General features: G+C 40.8%; 2 protein-coding genes across 8 annotated transcripts in view; one reads left to right on the forward strand and one right to left on the reverse strand.

Annotated features, from left to right (window-relative positions):
• The window catches only part of Prpf4b (pre-mRNA processing factor 4B), a 33,617-nt gene extending 22,901 nt beyond the window's left edge, over positions 1-10,716 (forward strand). Inside the window, exons 12-17 of one of the 7 annotated variants that reach the window (XR_009058189.1) lie at positions 3,596-3,710; positions 4,355-4,506; positions 4,999-5,085; positions 6,062-7,351; positions 7,854-7,940; positions 8,729-10,716. Coding sequence is in view for 1 of the 7 variants with exons in the window: in XM_057787350.1 (XP_057643333.1) it covers positions 3,596-3,710; positions 4,355-4,506; positions 4,999-5,085; positions 6,062-6,265 (558 nt within the window). In the remaining 6 variants the exon portion in view is untranslated. Of the gene's footprint in view, positions 1-3,595; positions 3,711-4,354; positions 4,507-4,998; positions 5,086-6,061; positions 8,691-8,728 lie in introns of those variants that run through there. The other 6 variants (XR_009058190.1, XR_009058187.1, XR_009058186.1 and 3 more) reach the window with 6 other exon arrangements.
• Positions 10,717-17,081: 6,365 nt separating this feature from the next.
• Fam217a (family with sequence similarity 217 member A) lies at positions 17,082-23,771 on the reverse strand. The gene is made up of 6 exons (XM_057787963.1): positions 23,709-23,771; positions 21,917-22,001; positions 21,786-21,799; positions 20,994-21,068; positions 20,840-20,907; positions 17,082-18,429 (listed from the first exon to the last, which is right to left on the reverse strand). Exons 1-6 carry the CDS (start codon positions 23,769-23,771, stop codon positions 17,208-17,210), a joined length of 1,527 nt encoding a protein of 508 aa, XP_057643946.1. The 3' UTR covers positions 17,082-17,207.
• Positions 23,772-24,524: the final 753 nt, after the last annotated feature.

Below are 24,524 nucleotides of genomic sequence, written 5' to 3' on the forward strand. Positions count from 1 at the left end.
AGTGTGCTCTGATCTTGTGAACACTAAAGAAATTGCTCTCTACTGAGCAGCTATTTGGAGTTCAGTTTTTAAGGTGCATGTTTGGTTTTGTTTCCCCAACTTCCCAAATCTCATGCTGAGAATTACAGGCACATCCTACCACATTTGGTTCCTGTCTTTTTTTTTATTGCCTTTGAAGCTGACTTCTGGGACCCAAGCAGTGAGGCTCAGCTCCAGCTAGGTGTTATTGTTGAAAGGTCTTTCTTTGAAGTCATACCATCTCTTACTAGTGATTTCTGCTGTAGTACAATCAGATTTCTCAGTGACTGGTGATTTTGCAATCTGGAGACAACCGTCATCATGGTGATAGCATTAATGCGCAAGCACACCCCTGCCTTTCTTCCCCTTTCTGTAGCAGTCAGAGTTTGAATCGTATTCACAACTTGATGAATTGCTTCATTGTTTGCCAGTGATATGATCTACAACATGTGTTTTCTTTTGTAATTTTTTCCCCTTTAAATCTGACTTTATTAATGTAAGTGTTTACCTGCATTATGTTCATATACTAGGTGAGTGCAGTGCCCACAGAGGGCAGAAGAAGGTGTCATATCCCCCTAGGACTGACATAATAGACAGTTGTGGGCACCATGTATATACTAGGAATCAACCTCTCTCTGGAAGTGAATGTCAGTGCTCTGAACAGCTGGACTATCTCTCTAGCCTTAGCACCCCCCAGTTTTTCATTGTTTTGATTTTTTTTTTTGTTTTGTTTTGTATTGCATGCTTTTTATTTAGTTCCTTCTGGAATAATGCCATAGAGGAAAAACCATATGTAAGATTTTCTTTACTGAGATCATGTTTGAGCCTGTGACAAACCAAATTCTTAAAGAGATTGTGATTGGGCAAGGGGCTATTGTATCTCAGAGGTAGAGTGCTTGCCAGCATGCCTGAGACTCTGGGTTCAATCTCCATCCAGTACCATACCCCAAAATTACGATCTCCTAAAGTTTAATGACTCCCAAGGCTCTAATTTTTAGTACACAGTTATTTTGTGTGGTTATATGTATGTGGTACATGAATGTGTACACTTGTACATAAGGGTGCTTGTGCCCATGTGTAAGCATGTAGAGGCCAAAAGTCAGCATAGAATGTCTTTCCTCTTGTTCTCCATCTTAATTTTTCCCCATCTTAATTTTTTGAGGCAGAGATTCTCACTGATTCTGGAGCTTACTCATTAGCTAGGTTAGCCAGCTGGTGAGCCCCTGGGAGCGTCCTGTGTCTGACAATACAGTTCTTCACCACTCCCATCTTGAGTGTGTGCTTGGGACCTGATCTCTGGTCCTCTTGTAAAACCAGCATTTTACCCACTGAAACCACATATACCATCTGTCTTAAAGTAATTCCTTCCAGTCTGTGACATTAATAATGATACACATTCTATCTTGATACTTGGTTTGTGTTTATTGTATTGTACTGTGTGTCTGATATAACTTAGGGGTGGGATTACTGAGAAATTAGTGAAATGGTAGGTATGCTCTAAGTGGATTAAGAAACTGATAGCCAACTTTATACTTTTTTTTTTACTTCAGATTGGTCTTTTTAAAAATTGTGAAATTTTTACAGCATATATATCAAACACCTGCAGTTTAAAAGATACTTACACAGCAAATACCTGTGTATTATGGCACTTAAAGATGTTTGGCAGTAGCTCCTCTTTTTTCCTTTTAATGTTAGTTTAGATTTTGGGAACCACGAAAAGGGGGGAAAAACAATCTTAGAGAACACCTAGAACTGATTTCATTCCTGTCAATCTAATGCTTTTAGCCTAGTTTTAGCTGCAGTGTGATTCGTGTGCAGCATTCCCCATGGGGAATAAAAGTTGCTTAGCAAACTAAAGAGAGGCATTGCTGAGGGTATGGTGCAGTGGTGTATTTTTAGCCTACATGAGGGCCCTGCACTGTACCCAATACCAGGTAAAACACCATCTGAGTGAGTGTAGGGCTCTGCTAACATTGAATGCATTGTAACCAGCTCACAAGTTCCCCTGGTGCATCATGGCTCCATGTGTTTTCTGGGTGTTAGACCTTTTTTTTTGGTTTTTTTTTTTTTTTGTTTTTCGAGACAGGGTTTCTCTGTGGTTTTGGAGCCTGTCCTGGAACTAGCTCTTGTGGACCAGGCTGGTCTCGAACTCACAGAAATCCACCTGCCTCTGCCTCCCAAGTGCTGGGATTAAAGGCGTGCACCACCACCGCCTGGCCTTTTTAAGTAGCTAGATTCATTTTGTTGTTGTTGTTTTGTTTTGATCACAAAAAAAATGTTTACCATTTTAAGATAAATTTCTGCTGGTCTCCAAAGTAAAGAAAAAAAATCAGTGTTGGTATTGTGTTATAGTTTAAAATAATTTGTGTTTGGCTGAGCTTCCTGGCTTAGGCCTTTAATCTTAGTGCTTAGAGGCAGTCAGACTTTGTGAGTTCAAGGCTAGCCTGGTGTACATAAATAAGTTCCAGGCCATCCTGAGCTGCATAGAAAGGCCCTCTCTGGGACTGTGGGGAAGAAACTATTATAGCTCAGTTCTGTAGATACAGCCCAGCCTGTTCCACTAGTTTATCTTGTGGTGATAACGCCCCTCACAAAGAGAGTTCTAGAGCCAGCTAAACTAAATTGTCACGGGGCTGGGATTAGTGGCCGAGTTCAAGTCCCACCTTGGCATTTGTATGTGTCTCTTTAGAAGGGGGTGACTCTGGAGTATGAATTAACTTCACTTGTTAATCCTGAACATGCTTCTGATGGTGAGTGGCAGCAATCGTGGAGCAGCTCCAACCTTTCTCAGCAGATGTCACTGTTACTGTATACGTGAGAGTACTTACCAAGGAAACAAGGACAGATGGCTAATAGAGTTCGTGTCTGTCAGCTCTCTCACATACATTTACGTTTTTCAGATTTAAAGTGATTACAGTAGATAGAAACCAGGTACTTAGATGAAGAATCATTTAGTGTTAGGTGTCATCTTTCCTTTGCCATTGTATTTTTCTGGCAACTGGTAGTTGACTTTAGTCAATTTTTTTTTTTTTTTTTTTTTTTTGGTTTTTCGAGATAGGGTTTCTCTGTGGCTTTGGAGCCTGTCCTGGAACTAGCTCTTGTAGACCAGGCTGGTCTCGAACTCACAGAGATCCGCCTACCTCTGCCTCCCAAGTGCTGGGATTAAAGGCATGCGCCACCACCGCCCGGCGTCAATTTTTTTTATTGATAAACATTCTCATGCTCTTTTTAGAGAGTAACTTGACTTTAGGCATTCAAGGAAATCTTAGAAATGCTTTGCCTCATGAAATGAGATTTTTGTTTCATGATTCAAATCCATTTTAAATACCGTTAAGTAAAATTAAATAGACCTGATGTTCCCCCATGCTGCCTTACTAGACAAAAAAAGTCTTACTAGTTGTAATAAAATATTTTAAGAGCACTTTATTTATAATTAGGAACTTGTATAATAAAAAAGGAAAATTTTAAATGCGTGATTTTTTTTTGTATTGAGTTTAATATAAATTTTTAAAAGACAGTTTTGATTTGCCTAATTATTTCTGGCATGAATTGAATTTCCTTGAAAAATGTTTTGCAGGTCAATGAATCAAAAACAATTTTAAAGCTTTGTGATTTTGGATCGGCTTCGCATGTTGCAGATAATGACATAACGCCTTATCTTGTCAGTAGATTTTATCGTGCTCCGGAGATCAGTAAGTGTCTTAGAGTGTTGTTGTACCTGGGCCATCCTCTGGTGGCGGCAGCGTGTGTAATGTCTAAGCACTGTTTTCCATCGCACTTCAGCAGCTGCACCAGTTCATTCATGAGGAAGGGAACCATAGCAAGTTCATCCTCCTCAGGTGGAATGAAGGTAGTTGTGGCAGGAGTCTTGATCATGTCGAGCAAGAGTAGCAAAACAGTTGTGGAAAACCCTCGACTTTAGAAGACTGCTCTTGATTGTTCAAGGTCTGATTATCACGTTTATGGATTGTGTGGGACCTTTGGTTTGCTCTTCCTCTTGCCTGGGTTGAGGTGGACTAGCGCCTCCAGCAAAGGTGAACGGAGAGAGAGAAGGAAGGCAGCACCTGTGCTTGTCCTTCCAGTTCTCTCCTCTCGTTGTTAAACCTGTTGCCATTTTTTATATTTCTTTTTTTCTTCTTTCTTTTTTTTCTTTTTTTTTTTTTTTTTTTTTTTTTTTAAGTATATCTCTTAAGAGTTAGTGGGAAAGAACATGAAACTAAACTGAGACATGGATGTGGCTATAGTTCAAGCTCAGGTAGTCCCCATTGCTGGAAATAAAAGTTAAGGAGTTGTTCATTCTTATTCTCATGTATTAAAACCTCCATTTTGTTTTCAGTTATAGGTAAAAGCTATGACTATGGTATCGATATGTGGTCTGTAGGTTGCACCTTATATGAACTCTATACTGGAAAAATCTTATTTCCTGGCAAAACTAATAACCATATGTTGAAGCTCGCCATGGACCTCAAAGGAAAGATGCCAAATAAGGTAGGATAAGTTCCTTCCTGTAGACTTAAAGACTCCTAACACTTTGTCATCTAGACTACAGCTTGTAAAATAAAGCTCTCAAAGGCATGGGTAGGTGGCTGTTGTGAGGCCTTAGCTCCTTTCTTGTTAGGGGTTCCAGTTAATGATTCTAATCAGCCAAAAGCTATAAAAGAGAACTCCCTTTTCAGTAGCAGAAGGAGGGGGGCACCCTTGTTGTTGATGAGAAAGAATTGCAACCATGAGACAGTAAATGAAAGACAGAATGAAGAGCGGCACATGAGTTAGTTACCATGTGAGGGAGTGCACTGGTCAGAAGAGAAGGTAGCTAAGCATGGCAGACTTACTGGATAGCACTCTTGGTTCTGCGTACAAGGGCTTCTGGACCCTAGCAAGAGAGTCTTAAATAATGTTTGCATGAATTATTGCATAGAATTGGTAGTGTGCCAGGCTGCTTTATAGTAATTTTAAAGCCCTTTCCCCACTGTTTTGTAGATGATTCGGAAAGGTGTATTCAAAGACCAACATTTTGACCAAAATCTGAACTTCATGTACATAGAGGTTGATAAAGTAACAGAGAGGGTAAGTCTGGCTTGAGTGTGCCACAGTGGTGGTTGCTATTTGTCTTTTCAGTGTGGTGACTGAGATGGGGTTTCACATTTATTAGGTCGGTGCTCCTGCCACTGCAATAAGTCCCCAATGCTGTATGCTTCATTATCCATGAATTGAGTTCTGTGTGCCATGTGCATTTGTGATTATTTTTAAAATGACAACAAAATATGCAATTTCTTTTTGCTATTAATTCCTGAATAAAGCACATCAGGCCATGAAAGCAGTGAAGGGAGTGAAAATGTTTCTCTATGGTCATAATAGTCCCTAGTTAGGCCCTTGCCACCTCACTTAGATCCCTTGATCTGACTTTCCATATTCTTCTATATTGCTATTGGAGTATGTTGTCTATATTTTGAGTTTTGCAGAGTCACAAGCCAAGTTCTTCATAAACTCTGCCTTATTTAGCATTTTTCTCCTCCCTGCAAGTCCACTCTTGTCCAAGAAACACACTGGTTCAGGCATATTTGGGCTTGGTGCCTTTGCTCACAGACTTCCATGAGCTGAATCATATCCTGAGTTACCTCCTCTCCTGAACACATTTATCCAGCATTGCTGAAATACACATTCCGTATCAACCTTTCTAAAACCTACAGGATGATGTAATAATTTGCTAATTTTTGATCTGTAATACCAAACCCTTGCTTTGTTAGAGCACTGGGTAACTTGTTCTGGTACTGGCCTGGTTCAGACTGTCTCTTGCCTCTGAAGAATAAGACCAGAGAAAGCATAGTTCAGGCAGCAGATTCTCATTTGGCTAATTGGGGGTTTTTCCATTTAAGTTCCTTGATTGTTGTTTGAAAAGCTGTGGAGGATAAAACTACATAAAAACCATGATTGGTCATCATAAGTATTCTTGTTTATATATTAATATAGACAAACAAAGTTTGGTTTACATTTACATACATGTAACCTATTTAGAGCCATGCATTGTAAAAATTATTTTTAGGAGAAAGTTACTGTCATGAGCACCATTAACCCAACTAAGGACCTGTTGGCTGACTTGATTGGGTGCCAGCGACTTCCTGAAGATCAACGTAAAAAAGTACACCAGCTAAAGGACTTGTTGGACCAGATCCTAATGTTGGACCCGGCTAAGCGAATTAGCATCAACCAGGCCCTGCAGCATGCATTCATCCAGGAAAAAATTTAAACGAGATGAAGAAACTCCAAGGGTTTGAGTAACTAAATACAAAGACTGAAGAAATTTCACAGCAGTTTATTATTAATGTATATAAACTTATAAATATTTCTGCAGCAAATTTGAGGAAGCATGATATATTTGAATTAACACCAAGGGTGATATTTCTTTTAGAAATGTTAGTTAAACTGTTTTGTGTCTTATGTGAAATTTCACTGTAGAAATGTTTTAATTGCCAAGACTGCACAAAATTAAAGTGCTAATGTATATGGTTGCAGTTCACATAAAAGACAAAAGCATCTGTTATGAGTAGCAATGCTGGGTGGTTGATTTGTTTTTAGCAGACTTGGCTTCATTTTGGTCTTCAGATACAATGGCCAGCATAAATGCTGTTTATATTCACATTTTCCTAGGTGTGTGTGTGCAGGCCACAGCAGCATGCCCTTGGTGTAGTCAGTGCCGAAGGGAGTCTGTTCCTTCTTGAGCCTGCCTGCAGGGATGTCTCCTCTTTTAAAGCAGGTTGTGTACAACATTCAGTACACTGAAGGTAAGCTAAACCATCAACATCACCAGTGTTTTAAGATGTTATTTTATTGGAATAATTGAAAATGAGGGATAGCTGTGTGGCAGAATTTCCTGCATGTGTGATAATTGATCTTGTTTTATTTTTCTGGCATCGCGACTGTGGCATAGTTACAGTTTCTGTTCTGTTCATCACATTTAAAATTTGAAGCGTATGCGCTTGATGGATAGAGCGCCTTCAGTGTACTGTTTCTTATTAACTTTACTTTTTTTTTAAAATCAACTTGCTATAGACTTTATATACATTTTGTTAAATACAGTTCTTAGTGACATAGAAACTGCATAGTTTTCATTTACTAATTAAAATGTTGAGGCCTACTTCTGAAAGTCCTCATATTTAAAAGATAGACAGCATAATGAGATTTTTAACTATTTGTATGTCATTTTGAAAGTGTACTGCTTTATGGTAAAAGTGTTTTTCATTTGTTCATTGTTTGCATTATTTGTGATCATGTTGTCTTTCAATACAGGCATAAACCTCCCACTCTTGAACAAAGCAGCTGCTTTTTAAAAGCGGTAATTGCTTCTTTACCTTTTATTTCTTTTGTAAATGAAGCTTTTTCTTTAAAAATGTGACTTTAAAGTGTTGTCTATTGCATAAACAGTTGACACTCACTTACTGTAAAGTGAACATTGTTCTCCTGCATGGGAAGTGGACCATGCAGAATTCTGTATGTTCTCAGTATGCATCACTAGATAATAAAGTCTTTTGTGAACAAGGCATTTGTAGCCATTTTTAAAAGATTTTGTCTTCAGTGCTGGTAAGTCAGGTAAACTGTAAATAGTTAAAAACAGTCTTTGTTTTTCTCCTGAAAGTATTACCTGCTAAAGATATAACTCAGCCTAGCCTGATTTTTAAATTTTTCTTAATTATTAGGGTCTTAATTATTTCCCCCAGATGAAAAGTTTTGTCAGCTTTCAGTGTAGTGAGGTTATTCCTGTAGGTTATGGGGTATAACTCAGGGTTTAACTAATGTTTCTGCTATTTTCTCACTTTTCCTTTTGATGGTGCGGAAAGAGAAAAAGGAAAACGGGGCACAGGCCATTCGACGCCTTCTCCAAGGGGTCTGATTTGCTGAGACACCAGCTTCACCTTCTTAACAAGGTTATTTCTGACAGCATGTGTAGATAAACATTTAGCAACAATTTAAAACAAAATCATGTAAATCAGCTTGGTTTTGCAACACAAAGGAATTTGTATTTTTAATATGGTATAAGAGAATTTTCAGAATCCTGTGTAATCTTTTCTGTTTGGGAGTGGGTAAACTTACTGCTTGTCTCCCTGAGGATTATGAGAACAATTAAATTTTGGGGTTTAAATAATATTTTTACATTGTAAATGGGATTTTTTTATTCACCCAGGCACCTAATTACAACAAGCATGCACATTTTGGTGCATTCAAGAATGGAATATCAGAGTAGCAGCATTCTCCTGGTGGGTTATGCTCCATTTAAAGACATGAAATGAACTACACAGCCAGGAAGGTGATAGATAAGATAATAAACCACCTATGAACCTACACCCCGTCTCTTCATGGTTAGACTTACTAAAATAAGTACAAGGTGATTTTCATCTACGGGTAGAGTGAGGCCTTTAAACAAGGCGTCACAGGTGCAGCGTCCACCTTAATGATCTGAGTAGCGAGTTTCCCACCATGACCGACTATTTTGGTGCTGGTATGCTGCATAGTCAAGTCTTTTGTAGTTGTTTTCACTCAGTAGTTAATGCTTTGGCTTCTGGTGGTTTTCATGGCTTCATTTTATAGTTAATAAGTTAATTTCCACTAGAAACCATTCATCTTATGCCTTCAAAGCTGTTGCCTACTCTTTAAAACAAAACAAAAAAAAAAAAAAAAAAACAAAGTTGCTTGTTACTTGTTCTTTGTGTTTTAGGTGCGGCTCAGTGGAAGATGACGGCAGCCAGAAGACATGAGCCAAGGCTTCTGTCCCATAAAAGACCTTTTCAGTTGTCATTTTTAGTTTCAGCATTACAATTTGGGTGTCGTTGCTGTGGTCGTTAGAGTAGTGGTGCTGTTGTGCTCGTCTGTAAAGTGTTTGTTTTTATCACATTTGCTGCAGCCACACCCTTCTTCTAAAGTGAAAATCAGCTCAGTCATAGAAAAAGCCCACACTCATGGTCATCAGAGTCACTGAGAAAGCAGTAGCTGCCAAGTCAGTGTGCATTTGAAAGTAATCTGCAAGTTGGGTTTATTGACCACACTGGGCAAGTGGAGGCAGTAAGAGTTTGAGATCAAGGCCTGCTTAGCCTATATGAACCCCCTCCTTTTGTTTTTGTTTTCTTTTTAAAATAATTCTTTAGCTTTAAACAGGCACCTAAATTGTATGAGTAGTAAAATTTTAATAAACTATTTGACTCTCTTAATAGCTCTTCTTTCTCTTAGTCCTTCATGACCAGCTTTTTAGTACCAGAGACAAGGGGGAGGTGTGAAGCATGGTCCTGTACTATTCCCCAAAGTAATAGTAAGCTGTAAGCTGTATTAGTATGTGCCATTCTGTGTGGTGGGTGACTTCTCTGAGGTGTGTGAGACCTCTGTTAGTTGAGGTCATTTGGCTAATGACCCTATTTATCAAACCTGTGTTTGTGTTTCTGAGTGGCTGAGCCGTTTCCACATAAAATTGTCATGAGCTTTAGACTTTCATACCTTATGGGAAAATGACAAGTGATTATCAGACTTGAGGTTAATAAAACTATTTTGTCTTTTAGAAAAATTTTAAAGCCAGGTTTTGTTCTTCTTAGGAAATAAAGATACATGGGTATTCATATAGTCATTATACACATGAGCAGTTAATCCAAAGATCTTCTGATGTTAAAACCATTATTCAGGGCAGTACATGCACACACCTCGAAGAGTGCTCAGAAAACTCTTAAGCATAACTCTCAGACATTTGGTTATCTGAGATTAGAGGAGGAAAGGACAGTCAGGAAGCATCTGTTGTAGATGTTAGGCCTCTTGGCAGACTTTGTTCTCAGGGACCATCAGAAATGAGGGAGTGTGGCGGTTCTGAACAGGAGCAGCTTATTGGTATAAACAGCAACCTCTCAGTATTTGTGTTTACACTGAAGTCCTGATTGAAAACCTTCTGGGTCTTTATTCCCAGTGACTACTTTCTCAGTTATTTTGTTGAAAAATAATAATGTGATTTATATCTTACCATTGCAGTTACCATCTTTTTTCCTAATGAAACTAAATACTCAGGACAGTTTTGGAATAGAAAATACATATTTTATTGTGTGTAGCAGACTTAGTAAAATGTAGTTTTCTCATTTTAGCGCCAGGTTTGCATTTATCCTAGTCTACTTTACCTGCATAGGCACAAATCGACTGAAATGAAACAAAGGGATTATATGTATTCAAATTTAGGTTAGACATTTAGGAAATGAATGTATTTATTTTGGCAATGAGATTATATAGTGAAATGTGATATGTAGTATGCTTCCTTTCTTATGATACTATTAGCAGTTGGACTCTATAAGAAAGTATTGTTCTGTGGCCATAGTATATGCAACATGAATTTATTCTCCTACATCAAATGTTCTTATACAAATGTTGACTGCAAATTCATTGTACTTTTTACATGTTGATGCTGTATACAAAGTTGACTATAAAATGTGTTTTGTTTTTCTTTTGTTGGTTACATTGAGATACCACTGTGGCATCCTTACTTTCTCTTCTTCTGTATATAGGGTAAGGGACTGTTCTTCTGAAGAACCATTCCATTTAGTGATCAAGATACAGCAGCTGCTCTCAGAAAATGCTTGATGTGTATCCTAATTGTTCACGATGCCATTTGAGTTGTAACTTGCATTGTAGCAGCAAATGATCCCCAACAACCTAATAGGAAGCTTAATAAAGTATGCCTCTTGCTACCATATTGTCTGTTGGTATTTTCTTTATAGACACCATTTATCACCTGATATTTCTAAGTTTATTTCACTAGTTGCAGATGTATTTTGAAAAGAACCTCTGCTCAAACATTCATTAAAGTCAAATGGGAATCTGTCTAACAGACTCTGAGAAAAGGAGCCCAGGGAAATGGCTCAATCACTAAAGTGTTTGCCTTGCAAGCATGATGACCTGGGTTCACATTCCCAGCAGTCACATAAAAGCTGGGCGTTGTGGTTTGTGCCTGTAACCCAGTGCTGGGAGAACAGAAACGGGGTACTCTGGACTTGCTGGCCAGACTTTCTTACAGAATCAGATGCTGCCTCAGAAATAGAGTGACATAGGAAAACACCCAGCATCAGCCTTCACATGTGTGTGCACACATGGACCATACATACAAAAAGTGCCTTGGGAAGGCCTGAAGGGGAATGTCTGACTTAAAAACCTGGAGGCTTGGAAAGTAGGCTGTTGGTTTTACTCAAACGTCAAAATGTTTTCAAAGCATTAGGTACAGAATTCCAGAGTATTCATGTTCTTCTCTGATTTTTCTCTTGGCATATTGCAGTGTGAAAGCTAGGCCTATTGGATTTTTCTTACCCCTCAATTTTATTCATTTAAGGAACTGTTGACAGCTTTAAAAACAACAGATATGAGTCTGTAGCACAGAAAACAGGATTGGAAGTGCAGAGAGTGAGTGTCTGTTGATCTTAGCTGGGTTAAATAGCCAAGTGGCAGGTAGAGTCGAAGATAGCTTGGTCAGGTCTCAATAATGAATGGTCCAATGGCAGAGGCTCTGAGTGGTTTTGTAAAGGTCCCTGTTATAATTTTCTGCTTGGACTGGCAGGGGATTGAAGCTCCATAATCATTTCAGCTTTGAAGGTATTTTTTTTTTTTTATCTGATCTGAAAAGAGCTGTGCAGCTTGTATGAGTGGGTGTGCCTGGAGCCTAAAGACCTTTAGTATGTATCTGATGAAATACAGCAGACCCATTGAGAAGCTGAGAAAATCTGAAGTATGGAGAACAGGACTTAGAGCAACAGGGTACTTTATATTGAGTTGTGTTTTAAACTCATCAAAAATAATGGCAAAAATTGACTTCTGGCAAACCTGAAGAGTAGCCAGATGTGTGTTGGTAGTTTGCTCCAGCAGTGAACTTTACACTAGATTCATGTATATTACCTTCTATGTAAGTCATTCGGTCATTACCCCCATCAGTTTCCTACTTCCCTCATCTAGTCCTTGTGATGTGTGCCATCTCCTGTGCAGTTAGGTCCCAAAGGCTTGTGATGTGTGCCATCTCCTGTGCAGTTAGGTCCCAAAGGCTTGTGATGTGTGCCATCTCCTGTGCAGTTAGGTCCCAAGGGCGAAGTAGATATGAAGGAACTGTCTTAAGTGTTAGAGCTATAATTCCATAGAATTTGAGTTCAAAGTCTCCGAATAAACTGTGCTGTCATTGTACCAATATTGGGGTAAAGTTCATTTGTCAATTTCATAATAAATACCAAGATGAGGCAGTAAATAATACAGGCGTGTTGACTCCTAAAGATCTCATACAGGTTATATATGGATCTAAAAGTGAGGGGATGAAGTCCAAGTAACTAAAGGTAAAACAATAAATACAAGCACTTAGTTGTTAAAGGTTCAGGACTGATAAAAATAAAAGTCAAGATGGTGAATGGGAACCATATGAAATGAGTGAAAATGTATGTCTTATGTTTTCATTCTATGAAAGAGTGTCACTAAGCATCCCTGAATAGTGGGACTGACAATGTGACAAAACATGCTGCTTACTATCTCTTTTTGTATTTGTATTGTTCCAGGAAATTCTTTGACATTAACCTAAATGCTAGACATGCTTTCTGTGACCTGTGGCCTGCCTTTAAGAAAACTACCAGTAAATAAGAAACAAGCAACAGCTAACTTACTTCAGCATAAGTTTGAATCACCCATTCCAGTTCCAGGATTCTCGGGAATCGTTTAGGAAAATAATGAACAAAGAAATAAGAACTGTTTTTACATATAGCAATGGTGGGGGGTTAGATGTGCCTTTTACTTATTTGGTATCTTTGCTGTTTAAGAAAAACTCATTGGAATTCATCAAACATCTACTTAAAACCAAAGCCTATGATAATCCTCACAGACATCCTGACCTTGGTGTAGTATCATCACACTGGATGCTTACATTCCTCAAGTTTCTCGGATGATTGAACACATTTATGGATCCCATTCCCCAAAATTCTCCTTCAGAAAACTTGCAGCGGAAGCCAGGCCTCTACTTGTTTTCCCGATTCTTAGATGCAATAAATATTAACCGCAGGATCTGCCTCTTGGCAGTTCATGAGTTAAGTTTTAGCTGTTTAGTTTCTATGGATCACAGCTAATAACAAGCAGCCAGAGCCTTGTAGGGGAGAACTGGAGCAATGTGGTATTTTTGATTACTCTGTGGACTGTGATCTTAATTTTCCTGTTGTATTTTAAAGCTATAAGGTCTAAGAAGAAAAGGGTTATTTCACGCTTAAGTGTGTACTTCGGCTTGAGAGAAAAGTCATACTACTTTCATGTCTATGATAGAAGAGCAATGGAAATGGAAAGTTTCTAGCAAGCAAGTCCAGTATGTGGACTGCAGGTTGCACTGCAGTCAAGGGTGGCTGTCATTGTCAAAATTGTGGACCACCATGCCTGTGAGGATCCGGCACATTGACTAAGCAAAGTGACTTTTATTATCACTGTGTGTGTGTGTGTGTGTGTGTGTGTGTGTCGGAATGCGTATCAGAGGACTTCAGGTTGTCTCCTTCAAATGTGGGTTCCACGGATCAAACTCAAGTCATTAGGCCATCTCCTCAGCCCCCAAATAACAACTCGCAGAGCCAAACAAATGCTGAGAGACTAGAAGGATAGATTTACGGAGATGAGGAAGGAAAAAGGGAAGGTGCTAAAGTAGGAAAGTGTAAGCCCCCTGAGGAATAAGCGAGTGGTCAGGCTCTGCCCCCCGACTGCCAGGCCTCACCCCCCCCCCGAAATACTCTAACCTCGGTAACAGCCTGATCCAGCCCCTTCAGATGCAGGCAGCCAAGTGTGACTTGAAATCCTACCAATCTCTGAGTTCGCCCCACAATCAGGCCACCCTGGAAAGCTCTGCTCTCAAGAAACCCTATATAAAGCCTGCCTCCGGCTCTGTTCTGGGCTGCTTCTCTCCCGAGCTAAGGCAGCCACCCTCCTGTGTTTTACCCAATAAATTTTGTATGGGGTTTGTCATGTGGTGTGACTTTGTCATAATCTTGGCTCCTATCAGGATATCTTTCCCTTCAGAGCTGTAACACATTGAAACTGTGACCAGATAGACTCTCCTAGTGCCTGTGCTCCCCCTTGTGGTCTGAGTCACACTGGGACCCTATCTCTCATCTCCAGTACACCGGCAACAGACTCACCCATCTCTTGGCACCCCATCCACCTAACTAGGTAATTTCCCCTTTGGTAGGCCTAAATGCTTCCCTGAGTCCGTGGAAGTGACCATCGAGGTCCAACACCCTTGGGGTACTCTTGGAGGCAGAGGTACTTCAAACCAAGGTCTAAAACGTGTATGCTGGCCTTTTTCACCTGACCCTGTCCCTGCACCTTTAGAGCTGCAATCCTATAGTTCTTTTAGGCCCAGTTGGGCTATTGTGCCTCTTTTCTGCCCTCTTTCCTGCCTTCCCTTTGGAGCTGCCTGTAATCCTACAGCTCCTCTAGGCCCTTGTGGATTTTGTGACTCTGTTTCCCAATGCTTTCTCCATGGATGAGATCTTGTTCCTGAGAGTGGATTTCTTGTCACTTTCTGGCAAGCCTGCAGGCCTCATCAAAAGCCCTGGTACCAGGATCTCCTGGCTGCTAGGCTATTAACCCTGACCCCCCTTGAATACGGTGATGACCCACTAAATGACTTGGTCCTCATTGGTCCTCTCTGACTCGTGGGGACACCTGCAACTACAAGCTGCAGTGACATTCTTCCTGCCTATCCTCCCCCAGCCATGGGAATGGTGTCTTTCATACCCTCCCATTCTCCCTTGAGATGCCCTTCCAAACCTCCATCCTTTACACCTGGTACCTTACCTGAAGAACCCTAAACTTGTTCACTTTTGCAATCAAATATGCCCTCAATATCCCTTAGATAACCAATCCAAATGATTGCCTAACAGTGCTATAGATTCCAACATTATTCAGATTTTACAAATACTTCAAGCAATTGGGGAAATGCAAAGAGATTCCCCATTCCCCAAGTTCAAGCTTTCTTTTTTTCTCCACTCCAAGCCCTGTTTGTTTTAGTCTCTCCCCCGCCAACACACACGCACACTGCACACACAGTTTAAACATTCTGTCTTATAACTTACCATTGATGGATCTGTAAGTTTGTTACAAAGAGAAAGCCATGAGCCTGACAGATCAGGATGGGGAGAAAGCAAAGCGGTAGACCAGCTGCAGTACACACACACCCAATGCACACACCTCCTTGCTGGCTGCTGTGTCTTTCACCTCCCTCCTACAGCATCCGCTGTCTATAGCCAGGGGTCAGAAATTTCCTACCTCTAAGCCTTCTTTTGGTCTCAGCTTATGAGATTCAGTTTTACAGGGATCAGGTGTCCTTTAGGTATGGATGGCATTAGATTGTTTTTTATGCTGTCCTGTTTCAATTAAAAGGTGGCTTTGGAATTGACATATGGCTTCCCCTCCTCTAGACCCAAGCATGCTTGTTTAAAAGTTTAGTACAAAATCACTGGCCTATATTAAGTGAGCCACCTGACCATGTAAGAGAAAGGAGAGCAAAGAAAAAAGGGGGGGGCAGACTACTCCCAGTGGGTCTGTCGCTACTCATCTCATACTCTTTTGGTTTTGGTTTAACTCTTAATTATTGCTAAGGTAATAAATCTTATCTCGAGATTTGTAAGACTCTTTGTGAACTTTTGGGCTCTTACCTCACCACTTATTAATTACTCCGAGGCAAATGCCACTACCACCCCTTGTCTCTCCCGCATCTCTCTTCTTGCTATCACAGACTGTAGTGTGAATTTGAATTGGTCTTAATAATAAACACCCGGAGTCAGACATCAGGAGGTTAAAGCTGAAAGATCGGAAAAGCAGAGCAGCCAGCCACTAGCAGTGTGCTCAGCCGCCTCTTACGGAATCCTTGGAGTGAATGAGAGGTCCTGTCTAGAAATAAGACTGAATGCCTTCTCTATGAAACCTCAGGCTGAATCCTGAGCTCCTGTCTCCACCCGCCTTATATTCCTTTTTTCTGCCCAAACATCATCATTTCCTATCCCCACCTCCTGGGTGGGATTCAAGGTGTGAGCCACCACCAGTAGACTCTGTTTTAGACAGATTCAACCTCTTGTAGCCCAGAGTGGCCTTGAACTCACAGCGATCCACCTGCCTGTTTCCCGAGTGCCGGGATTAAAGGCGTGTGCTACCACTGCCTGGCCACTTTGACTAACTAGTGTGCCTTGCTCCACACTCAGATCTTCAGACAATCTTTATTTGTTAAAGCAAACACACACACGCACGCACACACACACACACACACACAATATCACCACACAGACTGCTTTAAGTCCTCAGAAACATGCTTTGTGGGCATCCTGGATTCCGTGGACTACAATAATATCTTAATCTTCAGTCTACCACGCAGCCTCTATGCCCAAACAGTTCCAGTGCCTCGATTCTCTGAGGCACTCAAATTTACCACTGCCTACCCGCTGGGTGGTTGGAGACTTGTGCTCTGATGTTCCTTTTTCTAAAACTAGGGATGGTACCAAGTGAAGAACCCTTACTGGATCTCATCACAGGTTATAGAAGCACAGCATGACTAACGAGTGGTCCAGGTGCTAGCAGTCTAGGGCATAGTCACGGGCAATACCGCTGAAACAGTGGGGCTGACTACTTCCATAGCTGTTCACCATCAGTCTTCCTCTGAGTTCATCCAAGATCTCCAATGGGTGACTTAGACCATTCTTACCCTCCAGAGCCAAATGGACTCACTGGCCCACCTGGTACTACAAAATTGGCAGGGATTAGATGTATTAATAACATAGAGAGGCGCTCTTTGTTTCTTTCTCAGGTGAGGTTTATTGTGCAGTGTGACTTTGTGGTATTCCTTGACCACCCCCCCCAACTGCCAGGATACCTTTCCTTTTAGAGCTGTAACACTTACAGGAAGGACTAATACAATCACTTCAGAGAACTGCAACTCTTACCTGGCTGTATATTACAATAAGACAATAACTGCAACAGAATAAGCCAACTGTACCATTTATTGATGATGGAATCATATTGGAAAACAATCACAAACATCACAAGTTCTACCCCATAGCATATCGAGAAGTCATTTTGTAAGGGTGGAATGGTTTTTATTTCTAGTACCTGTTTCTCAATGATGAGCCATATTTTTGATGGGTTTCACGGAATAGATTTACTCACACTGAGATGTACGGAAGCTATTTTTGGTCAGTGGGTGAGCACTTGCCTCTGGCTATAAGAGAAGGCGATAGGCAGTTTTGCTTCTGAGTGTGGAAAGCTTTATTCAGTAGTATGCTTTTCCTGTGAAGTTTCCTTTTGGCTTTTGGCACCTTACTTTCTTCCTTTGGATTTTCTGGAAAAGACAGAGGTATGGGAGAAAATGCAACTGGGGACCTTGGTGGGAGACATTTTGTTGAAACCATTTTGGCCAGTGGTTGAGTTGCTTGGGCAGTAGTAGGCTTGAGTGGGAGTTCCTGGCAAGGGTTTAGAATGGAGCTTTTGGGATTCTTAAAGTCATCGAGAGCAGCAGCACACTGTTTTGCAGTGGATGAACATTTTAGCAGTGATCTGGAGCTCAACTTACATTTGCCAGCACCGTTCCAGTTCCATTTAGAAATATTTTGTTCTGGCTTTCCGGAACAGGAATTGTTTTTTCTCTTGTCTCGACTTCTATCTCCACTAGAGGTCTGTAGAGTCAATGTGTCAGGAAACTTAGGTGGCCTGGCTTTCAGTGCAATGGTTTTAGAGGAAGAAGGTCGTTCTGCCATGGAAAATACGGAGAAAGTGCTCTGTAGCCTTGCCTTCTCTCTTTGTATGGTCATATGTTGTAATCTTTCTAGTTCCAATAAACGAATTATTAACCGCTCAATGGAGCTTTCTGGAGGGTGTACTGAGGCCTTCCAGCTCTCACATTTTGACATGGCAAGTTTGTGCAAGTCCAGAGTGTTGAAAGGAGCAGGGAGAAAGTCAGCGTAGACAGACGCTTCGTTTGCTTCCTCTGAGAAGGATCTTTCCACGTGTTCTATTGTTTCTGGCTTTAAGTTCAGGTCCATGTTTTTAAAGTAGCTGAGCAAAGAGTCATTCCTTTTCTCATTTTCTGATAGGTCACTTGCATCTGTGGCATTTCCTTCCACGCTGAGGTTTCTGTATTTTAAATTCCAATTTAGAGCAGATATAGAGTCACTATTGCTGTTTCCAATAGTGGAGTATGAGCTAAGATGAAACTCACTTCTATCCTTAAGGAAGTCTCCATCAGCATAGGGCCAGCAGAGACCTGCTGGCATGAACTGACCAGGATGAGCACTGACTTGCTTGCTGTCTGTCAAAGCCGGACCACTTGTTAACGAGTGGTTTAGAGAGAAGAGCCTGGCACTGTTGGCTACACTGAAGCCAGTTTCTGCTGAAGATTTTTTTAATTCCCTTAAAAAAAAAGAATTAACTAGAGGCTTCTTGAGTAGAATTAAAATACTACTAAATAACGAGGCTGGAGAGATGATTCAGCAATTAAGAGTACTTGCTCTTGTAGAGGACCTGAGTTCTCAGTTTCCAGTTCCCACATGGTGGCTCACAATCACTGATAATTGTAGTTCCAATGAACCCAATGCCCTCTTCTTACCTTCATGGGCACCAGGCAAACAATACATATATGAAGGCAAAATACTCATAGATGTAAAAAAATACTCTAAAATAATATTAGTAACCTTTATCAAAGATAGGTTAATGTTTAGTTTCCAATAGCATTCATGCACATACCTACCTCTAAAATGCTAGTTTCCAAGTATACTTGAATTAGATGCAACTGCATAAATGTCTTAAGGTATACTCTAAAAAACTGATGGGCAACTCTTGTGGAAAGCATAATTAAGCCCATGATGATGACTTAAAATGATTAACTGTTGCTATGTGTATGCACTTAAAGTGGCTAAGTGTCTAAGAACAGGACACCAGAATGACTCCCTGTAGCTTTGAGTAGCACTGAAATTACAGTGAAATACTTGTGGACCTCGAAGTACATGAAACCTTTAAAGAATATATATGCGTTACTTGTAATAAAGACTTTAAAGTTAAACTCTGTGATTTTTAAAAAATTATTTTAGCAAATAATGAACTCAACTGTATCTGTCAAATAAAACTTAACCCAGATATGGTCCCTGGTAATTGTCTAGGCATTAGATTAAAACAATACTGGAAAAATAATATAGAAAACAGGAGTTGGGGGAGCCAGACCAAAGAACACTGGGTTTCTAATTAGGTTTTGTTTTGTGTTTGGATGTTTGCTTGTTTTAAAGCTAGCTAGAGAGCAGGTAGCAACAATGCCAACCTGTAGACCTAGCTACGTGGGAAATTCAGGCAATCAGACATTTGAGTCTAGCCTGGGCAGCAGTGACAGACACACATACACACGTGGGCAGAAGTGGGAGATAATTAGAAATACTAATATTGAAAGGTTTGATGCACCTACTTGACATGTAGTCTCAAAGGCTTCTTAGTTCTTTTAGGTTCAACATTTAATAAAAATAACAATCTAAGTCTTTGAAAAAGACTTTCATTTGTAGCAAAAGTGATTGAAACGGTCACTTAGCTAAGGCCTGGAAATGCCACCTTGCCTATGAAACACCACAGGAAAATGATTTGAAATTTAGGTTTCTAACAGGCAGGAGCCCACGCAGTACAGTAGGAGAGGAACTTCAGAAGGGAAGGCCTTCTGAACCAATGAGACAGCACCTAGAGAGGCTATCTTCTCAGAGTGTATCTCAGGGCCGCTCTGAGGAGCAGGACTTTCTCAAGGCTGAACTCTAAACGCTTCTGCAAACTAAAGCTTAGTTATTGCTGCTTCGTCACTTTATTTGTTGTTAGGCCGAGGAGAAAACGACTTAAAATGCTACTTAAACTGCTCTAAAATCCTTCCTGATACCAAACTCCTATCTCTACAGCAAAAGTCTACACAGTATCTAAAGCATGGCTACTAAGCACATTCGTATCTAAAGCATGGCTACTAAGCACATTCGTATCTAAAGCATGGCTACTAAGCACATTCGTATCTAAAGCATGGCTACTAAGCACAGTCGTATCTAAAGCATGGCTACTAAGCACAGTCGTATCTAAAGCATGGCTACTAAGCACAGTCGTATCTAAAGCATGGCTACTAAGCACAGTCGTATCTAAAACATGGCTACTAAGCACATTCTCTGGTTATGCTACATCACACTCTCATTTCCACACTCACTGGTGGAGAGGGGCGAAGTCACACATCTGTGAGTGGTGGAACTCTGTGCTCTGTCGTAGCCATTGCAGCGTGCTCCCACACCGGGCGCTTGCTCTGCTGAAATGCAGTGCCCTTCATTTGACCTTTAACCTGACATTCTTGTTCCCAGAAGAGTTCTTTCTGGTAGAAGTAGGTTTGCCCATCTCCTTCAGCTCTGCCGTTCCATTAGGACTAGTCCCTACGATTCCGTGTCATCTTGGTCGTAGCCACATTGCCTTGCCCTCCAATAAGAGGCCCAGTTGGTTCCACCTAAGTCTCACTGGAAGGGTTCAGTACACGTACACTGAGCTTTTTTAGAGTGACTTTCTGTAATTCCCTATTATTTGCACAGGATATCTTTCTTCCTGATTGTGTTTGATCTTTCTATCTCAAGCAGTTAACAAGTATATTTAAACTGATTTCAGTGGAATATTAAGAGTCTATTTTCTGCTAGGTTTCGTAGTACATGCCTTTAATCCCAGCACTTGGGGTTAATCCTCTGGGCAGCCAGGCTTACACAGTAAGACCCTTTCTCAAAAAAAAAACAAAAAAACAAAAAAAACAATATGTTGACACTTTTCTTACCTGTTATCCAAAGTACTTCCTTTTTTGACAGGAGAACTCCATAGCTGAAACACCCCTTGGTTACTGTTCTGCTAATACAAAAAGCACACACGGTGTTTAAGAGCTCTGAGAACATCACCAGCAATAACCGAAGGGTGTGGGGAAGAAATCGCACCTGCACTCTACTGTGAGCATGCTCCGACACGGTCAGCTGCGGCACCAGCTGTTCTGCCGGGGCGCCCAGGTGGTTCTGCAAGGCAGCAGGAGACTTGACTACAACACAGCCCTGCTTGCAATTCACGCTTTAACAAAGTCCAATGCCCTCCCAACTTTCTGCTGTTTCCGCACCGTTAATTAATGAGACTTAGATACCACTAACATTACTTTTACAGTTAAATGTTTCACATGTTGATATACAAGGGTACACGGAAAGATTATTTTCACCACGAAAGAGGATAGCGAACATTTCAAATGCTTCAAGACATTTTAAGGGCACACATTACTCTCCTTTTGACGATGACTAGAAAGCTATATTTATCACTGCCAAGTTCGGTTTATATTGCCATACTGAGAAAAGTTAAAGTGGAATCCTTAGTTTTCTTTCTTTCGTGATACTGGGGGTTGACACTTAGCCCATGCATGCTAAGCACGCACTGTTCCTCTCAGCTGAATCTTCGGTCACATTTTCCTTTCACTCAGTGGCCCAAACAAATCCTGAACTAACTGTGCTGCAGACGTCCCTCTGTGCCCCTACTTCCCAAGTCCCTGGATCTCAGGCCTGTATGACCAGACCCCTCCAAAATAGTAGTTTAATAACCAATTTATAACCCTGTAAAATGGCAAAGATTCTAACTCTCCAGAAATAAAATTTCAACTTTAGACTTGAGAAAGAGAGAAATTTGAAAGAGCATGCAAATAATTTTCCAGTAGTATGCTTTATGAGTTACTTTAAGCCAGACATCCTTACCTTGTTCGTTTTGCCTGAAAGAATGTATAAGAAAAATGTCAATTAATAGTTATATAAAGTAGGTTAAGATTTGAAATCCTTTGATCTGTGCAATTCTTGTGGTATGACATACACATCCAGGGCTTCCCCACTACCTGCCGCACCATCCTTCCCAGGTAACTGGCCTTCATTTTCAGCAAAGGTCTCTTCTGAATCCAAGTTCCACGGAGAGAGATTCTAAAACAATATTCATTTTAAAGGATAAAGTTTGTATTGGTGTTTCAAAGCCCTAGTACACCACTTTATACATTCTCCGGTAAAGGCTGATGGAGAGTAAGCTCCCTCTGCCTTCTCTGCAGAGGCAATCAGCACATCTCTGTGGAGCACGCGGCCACCTCTTACCCAACCATTACCAGCTTGTTTGGGGGGAAACGGAAAGGCGTTTTCAATGCATGGTTTTGTTATGAAGAGTGGCACATGGGTTTTCAATACTGATTCTACAATACAATGAAACGCCCTAGTCAGTGTTTCACTGGTGCGTGATGGTTCATGCGTCAAGCATTGTGCATCGAGTGCACAGCCTACAGCATCGACCATCGGCTACGGAAAAGGTCCCATCCTGGTGTTATATTCAGTGTTAAGCAGCTCACTACTTATTCTGGATTGCAGGTGTTAGGGAACACGTGGAAAATATTCCAAAGAAAGCCAGAAATAGGTGGAAAGTACCAATATCTACTACTGGGCAAATGTTCCGGGAGAAAACTAGGGTGTGTGTGGAAGGTGACGCCAATAAAAGTGGAAAAGACTGGCGAGGCGCTCCAGCCGAGACAAGCCTTTGTGGCTGAATCTCTAAGCAAATGCAGTGTTAGGTATTACAGGCAGCGCCTCTGGGCTGCGGAAGAAGAAATACACTTCATTCCGTGTGAGGATTTAATGTGCCTACGGAGAGGTTTCTCTGGGTACTTGGGTGTGTCAAGGAGGCTGCAGATTATCCATCTTTAAGATTTTGAAAACAAAATTGATACTTTCATGCGGCTGGAGTATTATAAATGAGGCCAATCTCCGTGAGAACCACCTGAAAGGGGGCTTTCAGAAAAGTAATTGAGGGTTGAAGGTGTAACTCAGTATCAGAGCACTTTGGGTATCATGCTTAAGGTTTGTGTTTGGCCTTAAGCACTGGGAAAAATCCTACAGATTCTAACTTAGGAAGATGAGGGTGAGAGACCCATGAGTTGACTCAAGGTTAAGAGCACTGACTGCTCTCCCGGAGAACCTGGGTTTAACTCCTAACTCACTATTGTCTGTCTCCCCATTTCTGGGGGTCTGACACCCTCTTCTGACCTCCATAGGCACTGCATGCATGTGCACAGACATACATGCAGGCAAAATACACATATTCACACAAATTAAGAATACAATTTCCCTTTAAAAAGACGAAGGTGAGAACCAGCTATTGGGATTTTGAAAAGAGTCTAGGGGATGCTCAAGCTACTTTGGGCTATGTATTCTTGGGACCGTGGTATCTGAAATGTCACATGTGAGAAAAACATATCCTTATATTGCAATGAGAAAGACCTGCTTATACACAGAACCAACAGTGCCAAATGGTAAAGAAGACTAGACTGCCAGTTTCTCCAGGGTTGGGGCTTGGCTCTATATTTTTGGTATCCCAAACAACTTTACTGATGTATAACAAACAGACATTGGAGAAAATAAGGAGAATATTGCTGAGTTGGCAACATAGTGCCATCCTCAATGAGATTGTTTCCATTTGTTAAAAACAGGGGTTTGTTTTGTTTTTCACCCAGTTATCAAAACAGGCTAAGGGGGAAAGCTCAGCAGACACTGCTCACAGAGCAGTAGCAGAGCGTTATTCTCACAGGAGGACTCTCTGGAGCTCTGTTCCTGCGGTCCAAAGTCGCAATCTCAAGAGCACTGCCGTACCTCGGGAGAGATGCTTGACACATGCTGGTTGGTGCCACAGTTCTCATTGCTTTTTCTTCCCATTCTGCTGGAGCTGCTTGTCTGTCCCGTTGAAGTCCTATACGTTGTAGAACAGGCACACTTAGGGAAAGGTTTTTCATTTTTATACAAAGAAGTTTTGTTAAGAAAACTGCTTAGAAGGGCTAGAAGTATAGCTCAATGTCAAAACTTTTGGGTTCTAATCCCAGGAGCAGCAGCATCCTACCAACCACAAAAAGGCTAGAAAGCAGAAACGGCAACCATGTAACATTAGAGACTATGGCAAGCCAGATGGACACCAGGCAGACAAAACTAAATGTCAAGATCTAGTTGGTGGGATATTAGGAAATGAAAGCCAGAGGTTTGAGGTCAGATAAGATAATGTAGACAATTTGGGGAAAAACAAATACAGTGAGTTATCTCAAATTAAAAACATATCCCAAGCCTGCTTTTAATCATTCAAAACGAAATGTGCCCACCTGAAAGCAAAATTAACCTTTACACATAGGTAGGGCCACCTTTACACATAGGCAGGGCAAGAATCTCATGCATATCATATTTCCCTAAAAAGCTCAGAGAGCCAGGTATTTTCCAATCCCAAACTATTTGGTGTCTAAAATCCCCCGGTAGTATTTAAGATAAACATATTCGATAGAGAGTTATACATTAATGCAATCACTGGAATAAGTAAGGTCTGGACAATTAGAAAAAGTACAAACCACTGTAGTAGCCAGTAGATCTACTAATGGTTTACAAAGTATTATCTCCAGGGAATATTTATAGCTCAGTAGTTTAAGA

The sequence above is a fragment of the Chionomys nivalis genome, chromosome 13 (assembly GCF_950005125.1).
Source record: "Chionomys nivalis chromosome 13, mChiNiv1.1, whole genome shotgun sequence".
Taxonomy (NCBI): domain Eukaryota; kingdom Metazoa; phylum Chordata; class Mammalia; order Rodentia; family Cricetidae; genus Chionomys; species Chionomys nivalis.